The 25,820-nt window shown below is 34.8% G+C and overlaps 5 protein-coding genes across 6 annotated transcripts; 2 read left to right on the forward strand and 3 right to left on the reverse strand.

Annotated features, from left to right (window-relative positions):
• The first annotated feature begins 851 nt into the window (after positions 1-851).
• On the forward strand, positions 852-3,884 carry LOC116014487 (probable serine/threonine-protein kinase PBL7). Its single transcript, XM_031254551.1, has 6 exons — positions 852-1,695; positions 1,955-2,212; positions 2,309-2,481; positions 2,627-2,706; positions 2,823-2,970; positions 3,265-3,884. Exons 1-6 carry the CDS (start codon positions 1,140-1,142, stop codon positions 3,598-3,600), a joined length of 1,551 nt encoding a protein of 516 aa, XP_031110411.1. The 5' UTR covers positions 852-1,139; the 3' UTR covers positions 3,601-3,884.
• A 558-nt stretch (positions 3,885-4,442) lies between these two features.
• LOC116014489 (polcalcin Che a 3-like) lies at positions 4,443-5,048 on the reverse strand. The gene has a single exon (XM_031254552.1). The coding sequence runs from the start codon at positions 4,923-4,925 to the stop codon at positions 4,665-4,667; it is 261 nt and encodes an 86-aa protein (XP_031110412.1). The 5' UTR covers positions 4,926-5,048; the 3' UTR covers positions 4,443-4,664.
• Positions 5,049-6,567: 1,519 nt separating this feature from the next.
• On the reverse strand, positions 6,568-10,722 carry LOC116014465 (probable fructokinase-6, chloroplastic). 2 transcript variants are annotated; one of them, XM_031254527.1, is made up of 7 exons: positions 10,301-10,722; positions 9,920-10,127; positions 8,826-9,038; positions 8,303-8,500; positions 8,043-8,180; positions 7,243-7,359; positions 6,568-7,029 (listed from the first exon to the last, which is right to left on the reverse strand). In XM_031254527.1, exons 1-7 carry the CDS (start codon positions 10,342-10,344, stop codon positions 6,895-6,897), a joined length of 1,053 nt encoding a protein of 350 aa, XP_031110387.1. In that variant the 5' UTR covers positions 10,345-10,722; the 3' UTR covers positions 6,568-6,894. The 2 variants fall into 2 exon arrangements, with proteins under 2 accessions (XP_031110387.1, XP_031110386.1); XM_031254526.1 differs by having other exon boundaries at positions 9,920-10,131.
• An 8,400-nt stretch (positions 10,723-19,122) lies between these two features.
• On the forward strand, positions 19,123-19,956 carry LOC116014247 (probable calcium-binding protein CML18). Its single transcript, XM_031254265.1, has one exon. It carries the CDS (start codon positions 19,216-19,218, stop codon positions 19,690-19,692), a length of 477 nt encoding a protein of 158 aa, XP_031110125.1. The 5' UTR covers positions 19,123-19,215; the 3' UTR covers positions 19,693-19,956.
• Positions 19,957-23,020: 3,064 nt separating this feature from the next.
• Positions 23,021-25,364, reverse strand: LOC116014507 (protein C2-DOMAIN ABA-RELATED 1-like). Its single transcript, XM_031254579.1, has 3 exons — positions 25,087-25,364; positions 24,302-24,397; positions 23,021-23,611 (listed from the first exon to the last, which is right to left on the reverse strand). Exons 1-3 carry the CDS (start codon positions 25,219-25,221, stop codon positions 23,312-23,314), a joined length of 531 nt encoding a protein of 176 aa, XP_031110439.1. The 5' UTR covers positions 25,222-25,364; the 3' UTR covers positions 23,021-23,311.
• Positions 25,365-25,820: the final 456 nt, after the last annotated feature.

Consider the following 25,820-nt stretch of genomic DNA (forward strand, 5'->3'; position numbering starts at 1 on the left):
GTTTCATAATTTTTTAGACCTATTTAATATATGCATGCTAAAATAAATAAATAACAAAAACGTTACAAATGAATACAAGTTAATGTTAGGTAAACCTGATCTTCAAAACTTCAATTCTTCTATAGCCACATCTCCTTGCTCATAATGGAAATTTAATTTGTTTATGCTACGTGGTTGACTTTACTTATTTCTCTACACACAACTATTAACAAGTGTAACGTTGCATTCCCTCTTGATGTAACGTTGCATTCCCTCTTAATTTTACATCATAATTTTGTTCTTCTTATGTTGTAATATTTAATCAATAAATAAATTTTCAAATACAAGATGTGACTCTTAGTAGGGTGATTTCTCTGTATAGTTTGCGAGTTACTATATGAGAGCATACTTTACCTAAAGTGTCAATCAGAGGTAGTGGTTACAAATTCCTTATCACAAAAGGTGAATTTTGGGAGAGAAATCGAGACAAAAAATACCATCAAAATAAAGTAGTAAAATCCTTAAGCACATTATGACGAAAATTAACCTATTGCAGAGTGGATGGTCGATTCCCACTATAAATATGAGATTTGCATTTTGGTTGGCATCTTGTATTCTTGTGCACGGAAATATAAAATTTGATGTTAAATCTTGAAATTGATTGATCCAATTTATCTTTTTATGGGCATGCATCTAATTCATGGGGTCCATTATATAGTGGCAAAATTGGAAACTTAGTTATAGAAAGGAAAAATAAAAATTAACCCGCATTATGATGGTGGCGTACTTCGCGGTTTCTTGTCATTGATAAGCCTCAAAATCAAGAATCTGTTCACCCTATACTCATGTGCAGACATATATATAAATGAATTCACACTTTTCTTGTTCTTAGCGTAATATAATGCCATTGATTCGCTACGGTCTTATTTTATCTCAATTCCTTCTTTCTTAAGGAGCAAATGCAAATGCAAATTTCAAATGGTTTTCTTGAATTATATATTCGCTCCTTCGTGTAAAGACTGTATTTTGTTCCCTTCCATCTCCTCCTCCCCAAGCAAAGTAGTAGTCCTCTAGCTTTTACTGTTTCTCTCTAGCCTTTATTCTATTCCCTCTTTTGCTTTTGGGTTTCTGTGTATAGCTTTTCGAGATCCGGTCACCAAATGGGGGTTTCCCAACGCAGTTTCACTAACTCCGGGGGGGATATAGAGCCTGAGGGGGCTGTGCCCACCCATTTCTCTGCAGAGAGTGGTGATGAGAGTGATGGGTTTTGTGGGCATGCTGAACTAAAGGTCAAATCTTTAATTTACAGAATGATTTGGGATTTCGGGTTGGGGTGTTTAATCCCGCCCAGCCGCCGCCGGAGCTCCGGCAAGGGTAAAGGGGGTGAGAATTCGGAGCATAATAAGGCTTGGTTGTTGGCACAGTCCGGTGGGTGTGGGCGTTCTGAATTGACTAATGCTGAGCCACAATCAGTTCACTCATCCTTCAGGCTTAGTCTTTGCTCTCAGGTTGAGCTTGAGTCCATGAATGTGAGTAGCTGCTCCCCTGCTACTGTTTTGATGGTGAATTTGGAGAATGGGTTGACTGATCCTGGGTCAAGGGAGCTGAAATGGAGGAGAATTGAGTCTCTGGAGAGGAGTATTTCACCTGTGACACATTCTTTAGTTAGGTTTAGCTATGATGAAATTGTTGCTGCCACTAGCAATTTCTCCAAAGGTACTCAATTTTGGTTCTTTGTTTCTTCAAAAGTAATTACCTTTTTGCTTGCCCAAATTAAGGTATTTAGGGGATTGTTTGGCTGAGGTCTAAAGGTTACTCTGCCTATCGAAAATGGGATAGATATAAAGAAATAAAGTTATGTACTCGCTACAAGCTATATATATAGCTTTTGGCATAGTGGTAATGGTTTGATTTTAACACTTTTTTGTGATTCTATTTGCATTGGATCTTGACTGGTTTTGTTGAATTTGGGTAGGTAGAGTTTTGGGAAGAGGTGCATTGAGCTATGTTTTCAGGGGGAGAATTGGGTTTCTGAAGGCTGCAGTAGCAATTAAGAGGTTGGATATGGAAGACAAGGAGACCCCAAAGGCATTTTGTAGGGAATTGATGATTGCTAGCTCTCTACACAATCCTTACATTGTTCCTCTTGTGGGATTTTGTATTGATCCACAAGAGGGTTTGTTTTTGGTTTACAAATATGTATCCGGTGGAAACTTGGACTGTTATTTGCACGGTATGGATTCATTTCTTGTTCATAGCATTCGTTTCCAGTGTGCTAATCTTAACTCTGTTGTCGAGTGATTATGAATTCGTTATCTTCTGCTTGCAGAGAAGAAGCGGGGAGTGAGAGGTGGCACCGCTCTTCCATGGTCCGTGAGGTATAAAGTTGCTGTTGGGATCGCGGAAGCCATTGGCTATTTGCATAATGGTACTGAAAGGTGCGTTGTTCATAGGGACATCAAGCCCTCGAACATCCTTCTTTCTTCAAGAAAGACACCTAAGGTAAGGAACTAAACTAGCGATTGTGTAACTAATGATTATAAAAATATTATTTTTGTCAAACAATTGGTTGGATCTACTAGCCAACAATAATGTTAATGTCACCAATTATGTCAGTCGTGTTAAATTAGTTTCATGACATATGCAGCTATGTGACTTTGGATTAGCTACGTGGACCCCTGCACCTTCGGTACCTTTCCTTTGCAAGACTGTGAAAGGAACATTTGGGTATGGCTTGATTGCTTTCTGGCATTCAAAATCAGTCTGTTCTGGTAGTGCCTAACCAATGAAGATATGACTTTTCTGGATTTCTGATTTACGGTTTTCTCAAACTATATTTGCAGGTATTTAGCACCCGAGTATTTCCAGCACGGGAAAGTTTCAGATAAAACTGATGTCTACGCTTTTGGGGTAGTCCTCTTGGAATTACTAACTGGCCGGAAGCCAATTGAAAGTAAAAGAGGACCCGGGGAGGAGAATTTGGTCTTGTGGGTATGTCCTCGTTGCTCAAAATTTCTGCCTAATTTTTATGTATTGGTACTCACGATATCCGTGTGGCTGTCCAGTTTCTAGTTCACTCAAAATTCATGAAACGTATTCTAGGGTGTTTTTGTTCATCGTTTAGTCTGTACGTGTAGGCATCCATCTTCTATTGTTTTTGTAGTATTGCAATTGCAAACCATGGAAAACTCGACCATTTAAACATTAGGATCGAGATTCAACCAAATATATTGCCTATTTAGACATTATTGATCTGAATATGCATTGTTTTACTATTTATCCTAGGCAAAGCCGCTATTACAGCAAGGATTTCTTGAAAAGCTGCTGGATCCAAGGCTCAGATTTCCTTCGAAGAACTTACACAAGATAGCGTGGATGGTCCAAGCAGCTGCGGCGTGTATAAACAACGAGGAATCTCAGAGGCCCAACATTGACGTGATCATTGCGATACTTAGAGGCATAGAAGCCGATTACCTTAGCAGGAAGAAGGCTAATAATGGGTGTGTTTTCGAGTGTTATCCCCAACTGCAGCAGCAGAGTAAAAGCGAAATGAAGAGTCACTTAGCATTGGCTATGGTAGGAGTTACAGAGTTTGAAGATGAAGATTTTTACTGCCGCTGAGCTGAATCTTTGAATTGAAAGATTTGATTTTTAATTGGTTTTGTGTTTTACTATCAAATGAGAGAGGGGTTGTTTAAAGTGTATATACAAGTGGCAGGCTGAAGCAGTACATATACCTGTTTCATTTCCTAGACTTCACTGGGAAGAAGATCACAGGTTTTGGTCTGCACATTTAGTTAAACATTTTTTTTTTTGGGTTTCATATTTGTAGCTGTGCTTCTTGGTTTAATTTTTTTCTTGACTGCTAGTCTGTATTATAAAAAAAAAAAAAATTCTTAACCTAAGTTCTAACTCCATGCCACCAAACTTTTCTTATTTATTTTCTGTTTCACAAATCAATAATTTTTTATACCTGGAACATTTATTATGCAGGGACAAAGACTTAACCCTCAAAGAAATGAACAAAATCAACTACCTTTGAATACATCAATCTCCTGTTCCTGAAACTAATCATATGGTTGAGACGCCAAGACATCAATCTCTTGCTTCCTGAAACTAATAATATGATTGAACTCCATCCCTACCACAATACATCATAATTAGACCAAGAAATAATATTCTGAACATGGGTAAACACCCTACCTCAAGCTTATGATACTAAACTGAGAAAAGAATCTGAATCTTAAATAATTATTAGGTTTGGGGCATTGCACATAGACACATATCTCCACATGGTCCACTCCAAATTATTCAATTCCTAAAATCATAATAGAGGCTGGGAAATGAAAGTTGACCACATGGTATGGTGGAATAGTTTATGATGCAAATTAATTAGTAGCAAGTAATTAATGTGATTCAATTCACATGCTCTAACGTGATTTATAATCTCAAAAACAAAAAACTTAGAAAAGAAGATAGCTATAGCATTAACAATTTATATTCTTGAAAGTTGGTACAAATTAAAATTAAAAACAAAAACAATCAAGAGGGAGTATGATCTCCACCATGATGCATGATAGGAAAGGATAGAAATTAAGAAACGAAAGTTTACAGTTAAACTACAATATTAATAATTCCAAATTTTTTTAGAGAAAAGGTGAAAATAATATTTATTGAAATGATGATTAGAATATCTTAGCGACATCTCTAATCAAGCCCCGATTGGCTCGGGCAAAAGTGAGGTACTCATCGAAGGAGATGAAGCCATCGCCGTCGGTGTCGAGCTCGTCCATCATCCGCTGCACTTCATCGGTGGTGACGGAGCCCAGCGTTCTCAAGGCGTCCCCCAGCTCCGTCGACGAGATCTTGCCGTCGCCGTTGGTGTCGAAATGCCTGAAGATTTTGTCGCGATCAGCAACCTCTTGTGGATCATCAGCTTCAGCCATTCTGCTTTTCTTATTAAGGTTTCTTCCCTTTCAGGTTCAGATTCAGATGAAATGCTGAAATCCATGCCGGATTATATACTCAAAATTCTTCCATCAACAATGGCCATCCTATCAATACGGGTCTGATTGAAAGAGTCACTAAACAGCTAAAAAGATGGCAGAAATTTTGCAATAGCTTCAACAAATTTTAAATTTAACTACTAAACTAATCCTAATTTCTCCCATAATAAATGGAATTTTTAATTGTATTAAAAAGGTACAACTTCAAATCTGATAATTATTTATTTTAATTGTTTATTGCTACATCATTTTTTTTATCTTATCAAGAACCTAAATTTTTGTTAGTAATCTATAGAGAAAATAGAGTTAGTTGAGTCTGATGATATTATGTTTGAATAGTACTACTTAGTAAAGTTGTAATCATTTTTAAAATTTTTATGATTAAGTTTTTATAGAGGTAATAACTGAAGTTTCTTATTTTGGTAGTTTATGGTTGATGTTTTTAAGTTTTAACTAAAAGTCTAGTATTTATTTATTTTTGGATGATGATATAAATCATAGCGACTATTTAAGGGCGTTCACTAAGTTATGATCTTAGCCCATAAAGGATTACAAGAAAGTAAATCACTTGAAGGGGGTGTATTCAATCATAATTTTCATAAACTTCTAAAAACTTTTATGAACTTTAAAAGTTTGGAGGTATTATTCAATTTAAACTTGGTGTCTTTAAATGGATTTTGTAGACTTTTTAAAACTAAAAAATTGATAAAAATTTATGAATGTTTTTATATAGACTTTTATAGAGTATTACAAAGTTTTAAAATCTATTCATTTAAAAAGTCTACAAAAATCATAATTGAATAAATCCCACAAGTTACTCCTAATTGACCCGTTCAAATCAAGGACCTGTAATTTAGTATTTTTAATGAGTAGTGAATTGGTTGGATAAATTTAAAAGAATTAATGGCTTAGACAATAAATATATTAGTGGAAGAGTTTCCAAATGCCACATGAAATACTTTCAATAATATAATTATAAATTAAAATGCTATCTTAGTTTTAGACTATAATAACTAAATATTAAAATTTCAAATATTGAATGATTGTTTATATATATATATATATATATATATATATATATATATATATATATATATATATATATATATATATATATAAAGTGATGTATTTCAAAGGGTTGATAAGGGAAATTATATAACATTTTCAAATTTCAAACCATGGAAATGCATTATAAACAATTACTCCCTCTGTCCCATTTTACCTGTCCTATTTACTATTCATTGGTCAAACTAACTCTTTGTTCATTGCTTATTTTCTTTAGTAATTTTTTATTATTTTTAAATTTAATTTTTTGTGTTTAATAGTACTTTTAATGTAGTTTCTAAATATATAAATTTTTTATATTAATGCTAAACTTAATATTATGAAAAATTGGATTAAAAATAACTTCAGTCAAACCTCGTTAAACGAATCAGACAACCATTTTGAGACGGAGATAGTATAAAATAATGATATTTATCAATAAATGTAATTTATATTTATATTTATATTTTTATGTTACTAAAAAATATTAAATTAGTACATTTAACATCATTAAATTTGAATGGTGGCTCCACAGTCATGCAGAACTCTTAAAACATCATTAATTTCTCAAAAACCTGAAAGTTCTTACATTATGGGTTTACAACATCCAGGAAACCGGTCCTGAGAAGCAGGCAGCATCAAGTTATTAAAAAATCTGAAACAAGTTACTACATCAAACTGAATAGCACCAATCATGCTGGAAACTGGAAATTGGAAAGGATATGATGCATCATCCATTATTTTATGTGGAAGGTATGCAACAGCACATGGGTAATGGGTATGGGCTTTGCAAACAGCTGGTGCAAATCTCAAATCCCATTTTCTGTGATCTGCGCAATTATGGAGTTTTTGGCGAATATTCATTTCATGCCACTGATTTGAGCATGGCACTGAGCACAGCTTCTCTGGTGGGCAAAGCGGGAATTGCCCCTCGCTCTGTCACCGTCAAGGCACCGCAAGCATTCGCAAATCTCAACGCATCTCTCAGGCGCTCTTCGTCCTATAAAAATCCAAGATTTTTCGTTTGTCAGTCAAACAGACTTCAATAAAGTATAGGGCAGAGAGCGGGCAAATAAAGAATACTTATATCTGTTGGAAATTGATTTTAAGTATTCAGAAAGGAAAATATTTGACTGACAGTAACAGAGCAGCCCGCATTTGAAAACAGGTGGCTGTAGCACGATGATATACAGTACAAAAAGCAATACCATACCTTAAGCAGTGTCACATCGGATGATAATTGTGTCAACAATCCAGCTACGAAAGCATCTCCCGCACCAGTGGTGTCTACAGCTTCCACCATCAAACCCGTGACTCTTCCACTAAACTCCTGTTAATACAAGGTTCTAGCAGTCTTAGGAAACTAGAGACTATATAAATAAAAGAATAGCCACAATAATAAGCACAAGTTTTGCCTAAAGAGGAAGGCAGGCAGGCAGATGTACATTGTTTAAATGTTCAACCTGGATAGTGCTTGTTGATAATACTTTCATACCACTCTGACAACAATTTAAATCATAAGAAGAGGTTTTTTTGCAAGAATTGATTGAACAGTGGATTTTGTGCATAACCTAATATGGTTGACAAGCACAAAGACAACGAAAACGTTTTTTCATGTGTTTGACATAGGTACAAATCACTTCCACAGTAAGCAACAGATTATTGACAAGTATAACGTTAATTATTTGAGCAGAACTGAATAAACCTGATAGAGAAATCAATAGGCTTTTGGAACATCAGTATAAAGCTCAAAATTATTGTGTGTGTGTGTTTTTTTTTTGGAACATTTCATGGAGGGGAGATGGGATTGGAGCCCTCACCTAATGCCTGGAAAGGGACTTAGCTAATACTTATTTTACACACAAATATGTTTGCACAAAAAACAAGCACATGCATTACCAAGAGTCTACAAAATTCAAGAACCTTGAACAATGGGTCAGACACTTTTTCACAATTCTTTTGATAAGTGACACTTTTTTCACATATTATTTTTGAGTATACTTAGAAGATCACCTTGGTGTAATATCGACAACCTGCCGGACCTTCAGTGACAAGGAGCAACTTGAGGTTTGGATGGTACAGTTTGCGAACAACATCATCATTAAATGGATCTTCTCCTTGTGTCAAAAATGAAATCTCCTCCTCACTAATCTGATGATAATTATTCAGTAATACATTAGATAAATCACCAAAAGCTTTGAGTTTGCATGTGTTTAGAGCAACATAAATTACACATAATTTGCAAGTCCAACTGGAGACACAGAAAAATGTACCTTAATTATATCAGCAGTCTCCCATATGCTAAAGATTCCTTCTCGAGCACTTTCTGCTGATGGCCATAGTGGAAGCCTCAGGTTTGGATCATAAGACAAAATTACACCAGCATCCTTTGCAGCTTTAGCTGCAGCAACATGGGCTGATTTGCATGGTTCTGTAATCAAGCTTATAGAACCGTAATGGAAAATCTTTGCCTGTCAAACGGTACAACTATCACTCAGCATCTACAATTCTACATAGATACAATTGTAAAACCGCAGTGTTGAAGGGTAAAGATAGGAATACTGGGCATGTCTATAAACCACAAAATAAATTGGTCTAAGTTAACAATTTCTAATATTTGGCTAAATTGTGCTTATGCACACAAATTGGCCTGCTTTAATCCCTCAGGCTCAACACAAAATCCCTCTTCCCAGTTCCCTCTCTGTCTTTTTTATTTTAGGTTCTTTTTTGTTTTGCCATGACCAATTCTACCCATCACTACATTAGTTTACTAATGCTTCAAAGAAATTTATATACCTTCTTAATTAATTCCAAATCGAGTTCACTTGGTTTCAGCAACATATCAGCACTAGGATTACGGTAAAACATGAATTCGCGCTCCCCATCTTTTCTAAGAGTTACAAATGCTAAGGCAGTGCGAGCACCAGGATCAAAGCGCATCCCTTCACTGTTCACATTATTCTCCTTCAAAATATCAGCAAGCATGTACCCAAATTCATCTTCACCAACCTGTGCATAATTGCATATTCATATATTACCAATTTGCAATGCTGCAGCATAATGCAATCTTCTATTACTAGAAAGAAAGGAAAGATGTAGTAGTAGAGTGAACATTAAGTTAAAATAGATAACCTGCTATCTCTATTTCCTTGTTAGAAGGTATCAGCATGGAAACTGTTTTACCTTTAAAAAAAAAAAAGGAACTGAAATTTGCACATCATTTCCTCTAAGAGCAGATCTTCTATAGGTTTTGGCCCTGTTTGGTAAATGGCTATTAGGTGATAGCTGTTAGCTGATTGGGTCAGTAGATATGATTAGTTGATAACATTAGCTGATTGTAGAAAAGTGTTTGATAAATTAGTTATTAGCTATGTTTGATATAATTTTTTTTCTCAAAAAGCTAATTGAAAAAGTTGTTTTGAGCAACTTTTTGAATTTTAGCATTTTGGAGTTAAAAAAGCCTATTAACCAAACATTTATATTGATTTTTTAAACAAGTCAAACAATTAATAATGATCAAATAAGCCAAAATTGGCTGATAGGCTAACTATTTTAGCAAATAGGGCCTTTGTGAACTTGTGAAATTATAAGGTTATGAGCAAGGCAATTAACATCAGTGTCTACTCAATTACCGGGAGTGGTGATGAAAGCAAGGCATACTATTATTATTAATATTAAAAAACTATCTCTAAACAACACTAATGTCTGCTAAAATAAGCAACTTCATTTGTGAAGTTCATAGTGAAGGAACAGAACAAGCTAGTCCAATTTATTTCATATACTCCATCCAAATACACATGCATTTGGAGGAGTGTGATGTTGAAGGTGTTTTTATGTGATTACATGGAGTTTGAGCAAGACTAAAAGGAGAAGATATGCAAAAACGATACCTTGCCTATAAAAGCAGATGAACCACCAAGGCGAGAAATGCCAACAGCAACATTAGCTGGTGCACCACCTGGAGCCTTTTTAAATGCAGGTGCTTCAGCCAAAGAAAGTCCACTCGTGGTTGGAACGAAATCAATCAACATCTCCCCAAAGCACACCACAAGTTCAGATTCATCCTTTTCAACCGCCCCATTATCGCTTGGCTGTGCTCTTCCTTGAATAATTATGATAAAAGTACATGTTAAAAGTTACAGCAGTTAACAACGCAAAATTCTGGTTACACTTTCTGTGATCAAGAAATTTAAAACACTAAAGACCTAAGCTCACACGGAATAAATTATCTAAATAGATGAACAAAAAATGAAGCAGGAAAATTTGAAGACCTTGAAGTCTGAGGCTGGGAAAGGTCGGTGGTGGGGCCCTGCATCTCGGAAAAGCAGAGGAACCGGAGAGTTGACACCACCCGAAACTTCTCCGGCCGGAAGAGACTGAGACTGCGCTGAAGCAGAGAGTGGAAGAATGAAGTGCGGCCATATATTAAGAAGGGGGAAATTTTTTTGGATGATTTGAGAGAGTGATGGCGAGGGGAGTGAGCTTAGGTATTACACCCAAAACATAAACGTAAAGGGGAAATCCCTAGCTATTGTGGCATTGGGAAAATCGGCTGGGTTGTGATGAACCCTAATTTTGGATGTATTTCAATGGCTTTGATGATGAGAGAGTAGCGGAGAAAGCAAAGGGAAGGAAGCGTCACTTGTCAGCTTGCCATGTGTGACGTGTCCACAGTCTGCACTCTGCTACTCTGCCTTTGGAGTTTGGACACTTCTATCAACTATGGAGGACACTGCAATTACAAATTACTCCCTCTCAGCTTGATTAAAAATAATTTTATTTAATTTTTATAATGTTAAATTCAGTATTAATAGTATTAAAAAAAATTCAGTATTAATATATAAAAATATATATTAAAAATATTATTAAACATAACAAATTATATTAAAAAATATTTTTAAAAAAGTAAAAAAAAAAATAGTTTATATGACCAATAAATAATAAACATGACGGATAAAACGAAATAAAGAAAAATAATGACAGATAAAACAAAACAAAGAAAAATAATAAACATAATAGATAAAATGAAATAAAGAAAGTAGGAAAACTTATTTATTTATAATTAATAACAATAACAATAATAATAAATATTTCAAAAAAATAATGATAATGAAATTAGAAAAAAAAATGTTGCTTGTCTTTTTCTTTTTTATTTTTTAAAATAAAATTTTGAATTTTTTTTTTTTAATTTTGGAAAACTTGTTAGGCATGTTCTCTAACTTGGAGAAATGAATCATCAAACTTTGCCAATAATGTTTTTAATTTCTGTTTCTATTTTCCCCCTTCTCTTCTTTTCTCCAATCTTTGTCTCTAACTTCCTCTTCAACTATCTGTTTGACCTTCAACAACTAACATACACTCTCTCTAGTTACCACCATCGATTTTCCCTTAAACCACCTTTTCCCCCTTTATCTTTAGCCATCAACCACCATCCTCCGCTTATTCTCTAGCCCTCCTCACTTGCTTTTTCTATTATTATCTTCTATCATTCCAAATTTTTCTTAGAGCACCCTTATCACTGGAGTTTATTTTGTGATTTTTGAGGAGTTTTTGTAAGTGTGATTAGAAAAGAAAAAATGAGAGGAGTGTGTGATTTAGGAAAGAGAAAATGAGAGGGAAAGGAAAAAAATACTCCGTAAAACAAATTTGATTTATAAAAAATAATAATAATTAAAAAGGTAGTAGGCGCCTGCTGTGCACGAAATGCGCACAGCAAAGATGATTTTTCTTCCCACCCTCCGAAATTGCACTGTTCCAATCACCCTATTTTGCAAGAGAGCAATTTTCCTTCTCTCCATTTTCTCTTTCTTCCACCTCACCCTCACCTCACCTCACACTATTCCAATATCCCCTAAATAACCATTGGTAGGGATGCTCTTATAACCAGTGTCCTTTACTTTCTGTATTCCCAGCGGATGGGATATGGAGTAAGTCAATCAATCAGTCACCCAGCGGATGGGATATGGAGTAAGTCAATCAATCAGTCAACCGGGCATGGGAAGGTAGTTAGATTGGTACTCGGATTAGAACTCGACTCGAGACTTGACCCTGCAACGTTAAAGGAAGAAATTATATGGCAACTACGCAATTATAGAAAAACAATCAAGGTCAACCTAAATTAGCTTATATCCTCTAAATTATTCTTCTCCTTCCTAAAATAATTTTTCAGCCCAATTAATTAGCCCACTCTACCGTAAATACCGAATTACCATATAGATCTCAATTACCATATGCCCTACTTATTCCTCCACTATAAAAGGCCATAGTCAATCACAAAGAATGGCATCAAATCAAAAACCTATTCAAGACATCCCACGTCCCTTTAGAAAGTACTTTAGTATACATGTACCCAACTACAAAAATATAGTAGATTTCGACTTGGGACCGTCTAAAAAAGCCCATGGTTTCCATGTATGCCGACTGACTATCCCGATAGTCATAAAACCGTTCCTTGTGTTTTTTTTCTAACTATCATTTTTGACTTTCTTTCCAACTATCATCTTTAGTTTCTTGTGTTGAAATTTATGTTTATAATTTTCAAAAATAAATTTAAAATTTTAGAATAATGAAAAACTCTAAAAAAAAAAAAAAAATAGCCAGACCTTTAAAGATATTTTTGAAAAGAAAAAAATAATTGAGTGGCAAAAGTATTACAGGGAATCATTATTGTCTAGAAGGATAAAAGTTGGGCCAGTGGACACGGGCTTCTCTAGGATACGTGGGTTTCGACGCACGTTGGTTGTTGACTGTTGACTTGTTTGGTACGGACAATGGAGTAGCCATTGGGCTTGTTTTACCTTTGACCCTTCTCGAAAACGATTATCCAACAACGTAACAGCCCATAGCTGTCGTCGTCCAAGGAGCTGAGGAAGACTGGAAAGATACAGATTACTTTTATTGCGATTTGACGGACTGACCAAACAGAACATTCTCGACTTTTCCAGTCTTCATCCTTCCCACTTTGGTAAACAATTTTCACGGAGAACAGAACGAGGGAGGGATCCAAGTCTCCTATGAGACTGTCTTATATATCCGTATCCGTGAGACGGGTCATGTAAATATGAAAATGTAATACTTATACTGAAAAATGTAATGTTAATTACGAATAAAGTATTTGTTATTTAATCAAAAGGTAAAAGTATTACATTTTTTATTCAAAAGTGTTACACTGAGATTTAATTTAAGAATCAAATATATGTTATTTTTCAAGAAAAAAGTGTCAGATAAATCATTGAACTTATCGCTTTTGTGCAATTGACTCATCGAACTTAAAAAGTGTACAATCCAAGCATCAGACAAGTAAAATATGTGCAATAATAACTTTTTTTTTTAATTTTTTAAAAATTTAGTTTGAGTTAAAAACATTTCAATATTGACTCCCAACTACTACTAATACGGTAGAGGAAAATGCAACTCTTAATACATACATATAAGTAATATAATCAGATTTTACCGGAATTTTTTTAAAAATGTTTCAATTGCACAAATTTTGCTTGTTTGATGGTTCAATTACACATCCTTTAAGTTCAGTGACCCAATTTCACAAAAGTAAGAAGTTCAATGGTCTATTTGACACTTTTTTTTTTTAATAAAAAAAATGGTCAAATTGGCCCCCTAAGTCAAACAAATAGTGCAATTGAGCCACTAACTTTAAAAAGGTCAATTTAAATCTCGTAAACCAGTTAAAATGTTTAATTGGGTCCTAAATTACTTGTTTGACAGGATAGTGCTTTCTAATGCTAACGCATGTCTCATTTTTTAATCAACCGGTAGAGAATTTAAATGAAGCTTTTTTTTTTTCTTTTTAAAAAAAAAATAAAATTTGAAGTGATGTGTTTGACTATAATATTACTCGAGCGTTTGTTGCGGGCCAAAATATATGTGTGGATTCAAAATCAAAGAAACTAACCGAATTTAATGTTAAATTTGTCGGTTAAAGGCTTGAAGCCATTCTATATCATTCATTTGCTAAATGATTTTGTATGGCAAGATAAACTCGACAAAAACACGTATAAACTTCCTGTTGACGACACCAATAAAACATTTTTTCTGTCCTACATTTAAATATAGGATTCGAGTTGGCAGCATATTACATAGGAACATGTGAAGACGGGTGGCTCAATTATTAATTAAGCCGGTGGATTGAAGGAAGGAGTTCCACTCATTTAATTTGTGCCTTAGCTTGGATGACAGTTAACCAAGAACATGAAACATGCAGGAAAACCCCACGCAAATGCCTTAGTCCCGTGGCATCACAAGCTTTTGTGCATAAATTATTAAAGCATCTATTCTATGCCATGATTTCACCCACTACTGTACCAAAATATATTGTATGTACATCCAACTACTGCATGAATTGCGTGAAACCATCAGAATTGGTCCCGTCTCTGCCGACTTTTGCACCTCCTTCACTCACCAATATGCCACGTACCGGCTTTCTCCATCACAAACATTTATAGCATCCCCAATCATTATAGTTTTTGAGGAGTTTTTACACCTGTGATTAAGAAATAGAAGATGAGAGGGAAGAGAAAAATGGAGAAAAAAAACTTCATTAACGCGTCTGGCTGGGCACTGTGTGTGCGACCAGTAGGATAAAAGCAGTTTTCTTGGTCGGTCCCACAATTCGGATAAAAACCATGCTTTGGTGGGAGATCTTATTTCTTCTCTCTCTTCTCCTTCTAATCTCCACATAAGCTTTGCATCCTCAAAATCACTAATGGAGATGCCCTTACAACTACTAAAAATAAAATAAGTCCTCTTGTACTGTTGTACAATTCAATTGGTCAATTAAATCAAAATTAGTTTATAAGCATTGTTTTGCTAGCTGTTGCATGGTGTAGAATTCAAATCCTACCCATTACCAAAAAAGAAAAGTATCGATGTAGCTTTGTTATGGACACGTATAAAAGCATTTGAGGGTCAATAAATCAGTTGAGGCACATCTTGCCATTGGCTTTTCATAGTTACTACTGTACATGCACTTGAAGAATGGTAATATAGGCCAATTGAGCCGCATCTCGTACGATTTACTTCCTTTACAAAAGTATATGGCATGAATGTTAAAAAAAAGTCTTTAACTTTGTGAGTCAATGTCTCAAAAAAAAATTGTGAGTCAATTTTTTTTATAAAAAAAAAAAAAAAAAACTATAATGTTTGGAAAAGTACTGTGTCTGATCTACGACTGCAAATGAGAATAACGGAATGGTCTAGCGTATTTATATTTATAGTAATAGACACATACATGATGGTGCCTTTTTTGTCTGAGTAGAATTTTGCTATTCTTTTATAGCAATTTCTTTTTTCTTTTTTTTTTTTTAAAGTAAACGTAGCTATTCCATTAGTTCATAACATAAAACGTTTACATCAACGATCAATGAAATGGTAAATCATTCCTTACAGTCAGACATAGAAACAACTTTTCTAACTATGCTATAGAAAACTTGAATCGCAGACTGTTTCATAACTAGGAAGCTATGTTCCTTCAAGGAGCTTAAAACTTCATAAAAAATCTGGGTCTTCGTCATCATTCTTTTTTGCTCGCCCAGGATAAAATCAACACTTGCCGAAACCAAACTAAACGATTTATGCTAATGAAAATGAAAAGCTCGTGAAAGTAACGAGATGAAAAATGCTCGTGAAAGTAACGAGAGGAAAACACAATAATAGAGAAAATAAAAAGTAGGTAAAGTCAAAGTAGGGTTGGGAGTTCGAGACTACCAACACAAACCCCAATACCTACCTACTATTATTTTATTCAAAGGGAAAGAAAACGAAAGACGAAGATCTATGGCTGTGGTCGGAGGCGGACGGACCTGCGACAGTGGCCGGGGCGGAAGAAGAGCGAGAGCAAACGTAGAAGGTGACCAAAACCGCCGGCTCAAAGCTCCATTAGAGCTCCGGCCGGAGACCGGCGGTGGAAGTCGAAGTTGAGCAGCAGAGAAAGGCCTTTGGTTTTAGAGAGAAAAGGAAGGCATCTATAGCAATTTCTTAAACTACCAAAATAAATAATATAATACCTTGCCCCCTTCAAAGGCATTCTAAAATTGACTTAATGGAGAATGTGGGTTATGTAAATTATTATGAAGAGTACGGAGTATATATTATTGAGTGATGCAAAATTCTTATACTAAAATTACCACTTAGTATTCACTTTTGGTTCTTCGGATGTATTGTATTAATTTGTTTTTGTATTTAAATAGTGTATGTTTTTATTGATTAATAATCTGTAGAACTAATAAAAATAAATAGGTTTAAAATGCCGCGTAGAGGTAAATTAGAAATGATTTTAGTAGGCCAGGGAGCAAACATTAGTAATGTGGTTTAGTTGTTTACTTGTTTTATTGAATAGTGGCATAATTTGAGGGCGGATAAAAGGGTTTTAATTTAAACTTTATATATGTTATAATTGGGAATTTGAGAATGCAACATACAATAGATTTGAGCAACCCAATAAATGTGGTTGAACAGTTGATTTGATAACTACAAGTGATATCATATTTAAAAAGAAAAAAAAGAAAAGAAAAAAGAAAAAAAAAAGACATCGGTGGACGGACTGCAAATGTTGTTTCCATCAAGACAGTTTTGATACATTGTGCTGACTATACCTGTGAGCATCATGAACGCGAAAATAGAGAAGGCGAGCCCGAGGAGGCAAAGAGGGGAGAAAGTCGGAAACTCGTCCCTGATGAGACGAGTGAAGGGGTCGAGTAGGCTAGGCAGTCGGTACTAAGAGGAGCTCAGGCGAAGCAGATTAGGAACCTTCCTAAGGTGATGAAGATCAATGGAGGATTTCGTGGGCGATATAAAGAAAGTAGATCAAAAGCTTAGGAAACTCAATCAGATGTAAGAAGGCAAGATATCGTGTATATTTATGCGATTACATATTTTCACCTAAATAAAAAAGAATGGTGGCAAGTGTAGGTAATGAGGACCTATGTGCTCAATTTGGTTATTGGAATACAATATTGGTGGTTGTACGTACAACGCCAGAAGCGGCAGTATATGGTGGTGGCTGCGTCAACTTCAATTACCAAACTCCTTCATTGTCTTGAATAAATTAAAACTCATATCAACCCATTTATACAATTAAAAAAAAATTGTTGCGTCTAAATCTAATGAAAAAAGGTACAAATAGACCACTAAACTATTTGGGGATAGCAATTAAGTCACCGAACTCGAATAAGCTCCAAATTCATTCCTGAACCTGGAAAAAAAGAGCAATTGGATTTTTTTTTTTGCTTAGTTTTTTTTTTCCTAGTTCATGAATGAATTTGCAGCTTATTCGAGTTCATTGGCTTAATTGATATCCTCCAAATGGTCCAGTGGCATATTTGTACCTTTTCCCACATATAATTAACGAAGCAAAACCCGATTCTAATTTTCTCATCATTGTAATACTAATTCATATTCAATTTAGGTCACACTCAACATTTAATAGTAGAAGAAATAAGACATACTACATAACTCAAAAAAAAAAAAAAAAAACACTACAATTCTTTTACGTGACACAAATAAGACATACTACATAACTCAAAACTCTTTAACATGACACACATATATTTATAGTTGTATACTTGTATCAACAACCTGCTTACCAACCATCTTGATAATAATTTATTTTAAACATTTTAAATTAACATAAATAAAGACAATTGATAATGATTAATGAATGACAAAAACAGGCATAACCATTAAAATTAATGACAAAATTATTAATTGATAATTAAATTAAGAAATATATTAAAATTGAGAACTAAATTACAAATTAAGTCTAAAAAGAAGCTATATATGGACAAATGTTATACCTAACAGTAACTTTTGTGGGTCATTTGCAAACGAATTATGCAGTGTTTTATATTTTTACATTAATTTATTTCGAAAAAAAACAATAAGAATGTTCAAATTTGTAATGCTTATTAAAACAGCGAGACTATGAAATACTCTTTTATGAAAAATACTTTTTTTTTTTTAACACCAAACAATAATGAGCAAATACCAATTTTGGTCCTATGACTATTATTTTAGTATCAATTTTGGTCCCACGACTACTGTTTTAGTGCCAAATTCATCGAATCGTTCACCCATCCCTTTAAAACGTGTCGAAATCTACAAATTTTAAAGGTATTTTCATCATTTTTCAACTTAATATCACAATTGAGCATGAATAAAGAAATTTAAGCCTTAAGGTCGATCACAATTCACAGTTCTCCTTCTCAAATTAATGTAAAATGAGGAGGAAAACTGTGAATTTTGATCGACCTTAGGACTCAAATCCATTTATTAATGCTCAAATTGGGATATTAAGTGGAAAATGACAAAAATACCTTAACAATTTTAGATTTTGGCACGTTTTAAAAGGATGGGTGACCGGCGCAATGAATTTTTGGCACTAAAGCAATAGTTGTGGATAAAAATTGGTACTAAAACAATAGTCGTGAGACTAAAATTGGTAGAAATTAAAAATGTGAACTAAAATTATCATTATGTTAATAATCGTGGAACCAAAATTGATATTTGCTCAAACAACAATATATTAGATACATAGCTTCCTGAAAAATTATATTAGAAATGGAAACAAGAGAGTGAAACATCCACTCCTTACAATAAGTCAAAAAAGGGGCTTCTAGAGCGATCAAATGGATTACTATGTTCAAAATTAACGATAAATTTGACATTCAAATAGTTTGATCAGATTAAATATGCTATTGCAGGGTTGTATTGTCCAAACTACTTGGCTGCTAAACCTACCATTCACAAACTTGCTATATTTTATGTGACAATTTCTAATTAAATTATTCGTTTATTTCATATATTAATCAATTAAAACTTAATATATAAAAAGAATGATAAATTTGTGAGTGGTAAATATATGGTCCCTCTTTGAATCACGGTCCCGATAAACGGTTACTTTCATTCTGAAATCTGAACCAATAACAACCGAACACGTACCAATACCGTATGGAAAACTGTGTAGCCCACACTGGATACTTCCCCTATAATTGATGGGCAGTTGGAGTACAATTCACGTTAGAATGCGCGTGACCAGAGGATTATAACCCGGCACGCGTATATTCCCTCCATAACCGCGTGATGAGCTAGAGCTATATAACAATGGCCGCAACTAACTAGAAACCGAAAAAGTCTCCCAGAAGTCACACTTTCCCTATTATACTGTCTCTCTGTAATGGCAAAAAGCGGAAGCGATCCGAAAGCGGCAGTGATTTCTGGCGGCGCGATGGGGGAAGTGGAGAAGGTGTTCAGGAAGTTTGACTCGAATGGCGACGGCAAAATCTCGCTGTCCGAGCTCGGCGCGATTCTGAATGCGCTCGGCACCAAGACGTCGGCGGAGGAGGTGAAGCGCATAATGTTGGAAGTCGATACTGACGGCGACGGATTCATCGATATGGAGGAGTTCGCGGCTTTCCACTGCTCCAGCGACGGAGGATCCGACTCTGAGGACAAGGATCTCCGAGACGCCTTCAACCTGTACGACAAGGATAAGAACGGGAAGATCTCAGCCAGCGAGCTTCACTCGGTGATGAAGAGCCTCGGAGAGAAGTGTTCGCTCAAGGACTGCCGCCGCATGATTAGCTCCGTCGACGTTGACGGCGACGGCTGCGTTAACTTCGACGAATTCAAAAAGATGATGTCTAGGCCTTGAGCCTTGATCAATGATCGTTCAGTTTAGCAGCGTTTCGAAATTAACGGTAGGTTTAGCATTCAAGTAGTTTGATCGGATTTGATGGGATATTGCATGGCTGTATTGTCCAAACTTATACTTTTTACAGCCAAAAGCTGTTGATATGACTGGATTACGATTTATTCTGAATATTTCTACGGTTACTCCAAGTCTAATTTCATATACTCAATCTAATTTTCTGTGTCTATTAAAGTTTCATTATCATTGAAATGATTAAAGGTCGCCTCATGTGAATCTGGCTTTGAGTGGTGCTTACTCCTTCTCGTTTTCTCTGATCTCTCTCTTCATTTTTCTGCTTTAATGTCATTGGTCCAAAATTTAGAGTGCCACACAAGAAATGTGTGGCTCACGGGTGATTGGAGAATGGGGAGTGGTTTTTGCCGTGATATACACGACAAGATATAGCTCAATCGCGTTTAATGCACCAACTGATATCAATGACTACTATTATTATATTCTTCTTAGTTCTTATTTTCTATGCGTGATTACTGAAGTAATCCGTATTCTGATTTGTTGTTTTCTTCTCATGGTGCCGGTTAGTGCTGGTTTTGACCGTTATGAAGTCTCAATTCCTCAGTGTATAAGCCGAAAGTCTATTCCTTTTTGGCGTAATTATGGGATCGCCATTACTAGTGTACTCTGTATAGTTTTCTTTTTTTTGTTGTTTGACTGGTATATATGAACCAATTTGCTGATTTTTTTTTTTGAAACCAACCAATTTGCTGATTGGGTATGCTATTTCCCTATTTAAAGGGTCAATGTTTTATAAGTCAAGATTTTCGGTTTCTGAACTGACCATTATAATTGCTATAAGCCTGTCCTCACATTTCAACTTAATTTTAGTACACACTTTCTAGGAGCTTTAAAAAAAAATTGTTAAGCCTCTACTCTTCTCTAGATTTCTCTCCCTCAACTTTCTATTCTCTGGTCTTTATTTTTATTTTTTATATGAAGTTTGGCTTCTAAAGTTTTACTTTCGATTCTAGGAAAACATCTTGATATGCTTTTACATTAAAGCAAGAGTTGTCCAATGCCATCATAGTGAAAGGAGCACATGGGGGTGAACATGGGCATTATAATGCACGTACCTAAATTAAATCAACACAATTCAATCAATTAATTAATTTTAGCATTATAAACTCATTTTTTTTAAGTTTCAAGATCTTCCTTGTACATCAGTGATATGGAAATACGGAAGCATGATACGGAATGGAAGTGCTGCTATTATTATGCAAGAGAATCGAATGCAATTGAATGTAACCGACTCGGTCTAACTGGCTATTAGATCGGGAGATCGACAGTGGGCCGACAAGATCCCGAGATAGTAGGCTGCCTCTTCTTGGAGAGCCAAAAGTCATTCTCTCATCAATATATGCGGTATTTATAGAGGGGAAAAGACAAATTCCGCCCCCAACGGCATGCTGAACACGTGGATGCCATGCATCGGCCTATTGCCGGACGGGAAGGCAGTCACGCACGTGGTGACTTGGACAAGATAGCAGGTGGTCACATCACACTAAGCTTGGACGGTCGGAGATCGGAGTACAGAATTTTGACTACCTGCTCAAGTACCCAGTAGGTTCTACTCGGGTATCTAACACGTTACCGACCTCCCGACCTTGGTCACTTAGATCGGGCCAAACGTTGGCTAATCGATCCGACCTTTATACATGTTATCATGTAGAGGGAAGGTATAAAGCCTATCAATCGGAATTCCTTGAGTTATCCCTTGAGCATGCTTAACAATTTGATTCGTTGTTCTTTAGGTGAGCCTAGGTTGGGGCCAATCAAGGGTAATTTAAGCTGTCTTGCATTGGATAACGGCTACAAACTTTCTCGTAATCAAAGTTTGATTCATTATTTTGAGTAATAATTTTATTCAAGGAAATTGAGTTTAAATAGCTGATCCGACTCTATCTTTTAGATTTTAAGAAAAGAAAAAAAAAAGACATTTTTATTTAATTTTACTATAATTTTCTCTTCTATTTTTTTTAACCCACCAAAATATGGCAGTATATCCACACAAAAAAAAAAGTCAAAATATAATTCTTGATCATAAAAATAAATACTTACATAATTTTTGTTCATTTCTAACAATTTTCCCTATCTAATACAATGAATGACCTTTAATGTAAATTTATGACAAATTAAATACCTTCTCATAAAGATAACCTATCTAATCTCTTTTTTAATTACCACCTAAAAAAAAATTAGCACCCATAATTCGTGCATTGAAATTTTGTGAAGTGAGATTGCTTTTGAGAAGTAAGACTTAGAATATTATAATAACGAAATTTGAGTAAATTATTTTAGATTTTATAACTTATTTTAAAACGCTTATATAACTATTTATTATTTAAACTATTCATCCAAATTGTGCAAAATTCAGTGTTAACGAAACGTTTAATTTAAATATTTTTAAAGATATTACTCGTTATATAAATCTTATTATAAAATATATTTTGAATAAGTTTTAAACATATGCTTATGATTTCATTTATTTTTATTTTTAAACGACTCCATAAAAGGTTTGAGACAAGTTGCAATTAAACAAAATTTTGTAGTCAAACACCTTGTGTTCAGATGGCAGAGTAGTAGCTCCTTGTAAAGACAGATAAACAAAATTTTGTAAAATTGTAATCTAAATCCTATACTTTTTTTTATTAACTTTCTAGCCAATTCTTAATTTTAATTAACATTTAAGTGGACCCTAATTCCTAATACATTTTATATCTTATCATTGTACTACTATAAATATCTTTTCTATCCAAAAAGTTATTGAATTTCTTACACTCAACCAGCATATCCCCATTACCAATGATTTACCTATTTAAATTGGTTGGCTAGCTAAAATAACAATACATTTTTTAATTTACGAAAAAGGTCTATTGTCATTACTTGAAATTTGTTTCACTTCAAAATAATTTGTAACAATAATATATTTTATTAAAACCATTACAATATAAGTTTAAGATAATTTCATATTTGGCAGGGTGGGGTTCCATTCCTCGTATGAACATTGGGGCTTTGGGTTGGGTTGCGCTTTCTATATGTAAAAGTGTACAGTTTAATTTTAAGTTTAAATTGACTCAATTTATCTTCTCATGAGTCTAGAAACGCAAGTTCATATGATTCATGGTATAGTTGGATGAAACAAGGTTGTTAAAAAAATTGATTCACATCTTGGCGTGTTATGGAGAATGGGTCAAAAAAGCAACCTTTTTTCTTAATAAAAAAGAGTTGCAGAGGATGTTGAAAACAAGCACAGTGCAAGCAATATAAACCTTGGAAGGGATGCATGGAGTTATGTATACGGAATAATCACTTGAAACCAATCTTCAAGTCACAAATTCACAACTACTACTAATAATAACCCTAAGCACAATGATTTCTCATCATAAACAGTCACAAAATCACAACATTGATCATCTCATTCTAGTACTAGGAAAAGCACTATTACAATGTAGCACACACATCTTTACATATGACAAAAAAGAAGGCAATGCAGATTTAATTTAGACACTGAGAACCATTTATTTTACATCTTGAAGCTGTATTGTATAGCACAGTGGTGACACAGCTACAGACCTTTGGAACCCGGGATATCTATCCAGTTCAGCTCGAGCTCCACTTCACCGCGCTCAACGTTTTGCAGCCTAACGACCATTTTCTGGACAACCTTGTCGTTTTCCCACATGATGTTGCTTGCTTCGGAGAGGCAGTTTGTCCTGCACGATTCGACTCTAGTGATTATACTGCCACTGGGGATGTTTTGCGAGCTCATCTTCAGATTCTTCACAGCTTCTAAGAACGGTGTGATGTGAAATTCTGCATCCCCCATTTTATCGTCGAGACTGAATGTATCCTTGTCATAGACTTGCTGCAACGACAAACAAAAAAAATTTCCTCATATGGATCATAGTCTGTATATGGAATTGCAATAAATCCACAATGCCATCCAAAATTTATACAGGAATTACTGCCTATACTGTCATTGCGTTTATATATCCAAATGACATGATCTGCATAATTATAACAACGAATTACATGTTTCAGTCTTTCTACAGATTCTAGTATATCCAGAACGTGTTTCAAGCATAAGCAATATCACTTTTCACGAAAATAGACTGTTTAACCATTATATCCCGCCCCCTTAAAGCTTTGGATTGAGAACATTACGATAATCCTTTTTTTTTTTTTTTTTTTTTTGCAGTTTCTTCATCGCGTAGGATGCAATGGGATTCTGTTGGATACTTAGCCGGTGCCTATTCACCGGGGAATTTCAAAAGGCCATTCATCTTAACCAAAAGATCAGCAGCCAAGAATGATTGGCTGCAATAATAGCAGATTTCAAACATATGTTATATATGAGGACACACAAATGCACAACTCCTATAATTTTCATCTTTAATCAGCAAAATTGTGCTCCCAAGAAGTTCCAACCTTTGGCACTTTCTAATCCCTATTTCTTTCTTCTAGCAGCCAATAATTATTGCTGTATGAATATACAAAAGAAATTTTCTTCTGATCAAAAGAATACTATGAGGCACCAAAAGGTGAAGACACATACCAGTTTTATAGGGAGATTTGGGTCTGAGATTGATAGAGTTAATTCTTCATTCCACTCAGGGTTGACAGTCTTCTTCACCACTTTGGTCTTTAGTTTCTGTGTTAAAAGATCAAAGGAACATAAGCACATGTCCTAGTAATTTGCTGAAAAAAAATAAAATGTTTCTTAATTAAAAACTATGGTTTAAACTAGAAACCAGTCAATACAAAGTTAATGGTCTAAGGGTTCCAAACAAGTAGCTCAGTTGATTTTTGGATGGCAAATTGTGGGTAAGGAAGCAAGGTCGATCCCCGAAGGCGAAGGCAAGGTGGGAGTTTCACCCCGTTGTGGGTGATTCCTTGTGACCACACTGATCCACTCATCTAATAAGTTAACGTGATTTACACATCACAATCATGTCGGATTGGAGTGTTGGTCGGGGCGAGGGATTTAGCCTTTTGTGCCAAGTTTATGGTCTAAGGCATATTAATACAGAGTTTCAGTTTTCTGGGCATTATTTTGACATTTTGAGATGAAATCCAAAAATGAATGAACTTTGTTCTGCACTTCAGCAAATCTACAAACCCAAAACAACCAAAACAGAAAATTCAAGTCAAAAACTCATCATCTACACCAAAGCTTTCATCTTTCCCCCAAGAAAACCATGGGTTTTCACTGATTACACAAAATTATCCAAGAAATCCCATCAAAATCTGGAAATCAAACACCCTGAGACCATGAAGCTGCGGCAAAAACACAGCACACAACAAGAAACTGACGCAAGAAACAGCAAAAACAGCGATTACCTGCTTGCCCATGCGCACAATAACGTAAGGATCGCTGGTGGAGACATCTCTCACAGCCAAGTTAACTCCTCTGTGAATATGAATCCTCAGAAGCCCCAACAAGTTCTCCATTGAAACAGAAGCTCTGTTCTTCATTTACTTTATGCCCGAACCGCGTAAATGAACAAAGAGCAGAAGGGTGAGGTGAGGGTGAAAGGGGCCTATTGGTTGAGTCTGAATGGCTGACGCTAAACAGCTAATTTGGCCAATTAGCACAAAAAGTGATTTCGTATACAGAGTTGAAAATAAATGTCGTATTTGCATTAATTGACTAAATTGGTACAATTTCCACATTATATAATTTATTTATATAAGGGCTTTAATATGATTATTTTTAGGTGGTTTGGAAATGGAAATACAAACGCTAATTTCGTAATCAAATTAATTATTAGAGAGCAAATTCTAAATTCAAGTTCACGACTATTACGGTATTATCATGTTTAGTCATACTTTTAAAATTTTACTTACTTACATAATTGACTTTTATTTATTTGTCACAATTAATTTTCAATTTAAATTTTGTTATCAACTTATCATTCAATCGTTTAATAAAAATGATTAATACGTAATTTGAACATTTAAGTTTTTTGCTTTAACATGTAATTTTTCTTGTTCTCTTCAATCTCTTGTAACCTCTTTTAATTGAGTGATGGAATTACATGTTACTCATCTTTATTAATTGTAAATTTAATAAA

Source organism: Ipomoea triloba, chromosome 3 (genome assembly GCF_003576645.1).
Source record: "Ipomoea triloba cultivar NCNSP0323 chromosome 3, ASM357664v1".
Taxonomy (NCBI): Eukaryota; Viridiplantae; Streptophyta; class Magnoliopsida; order Solanales; family Convolvulaceae; genus Ipomoea; species Ipomoea triloba.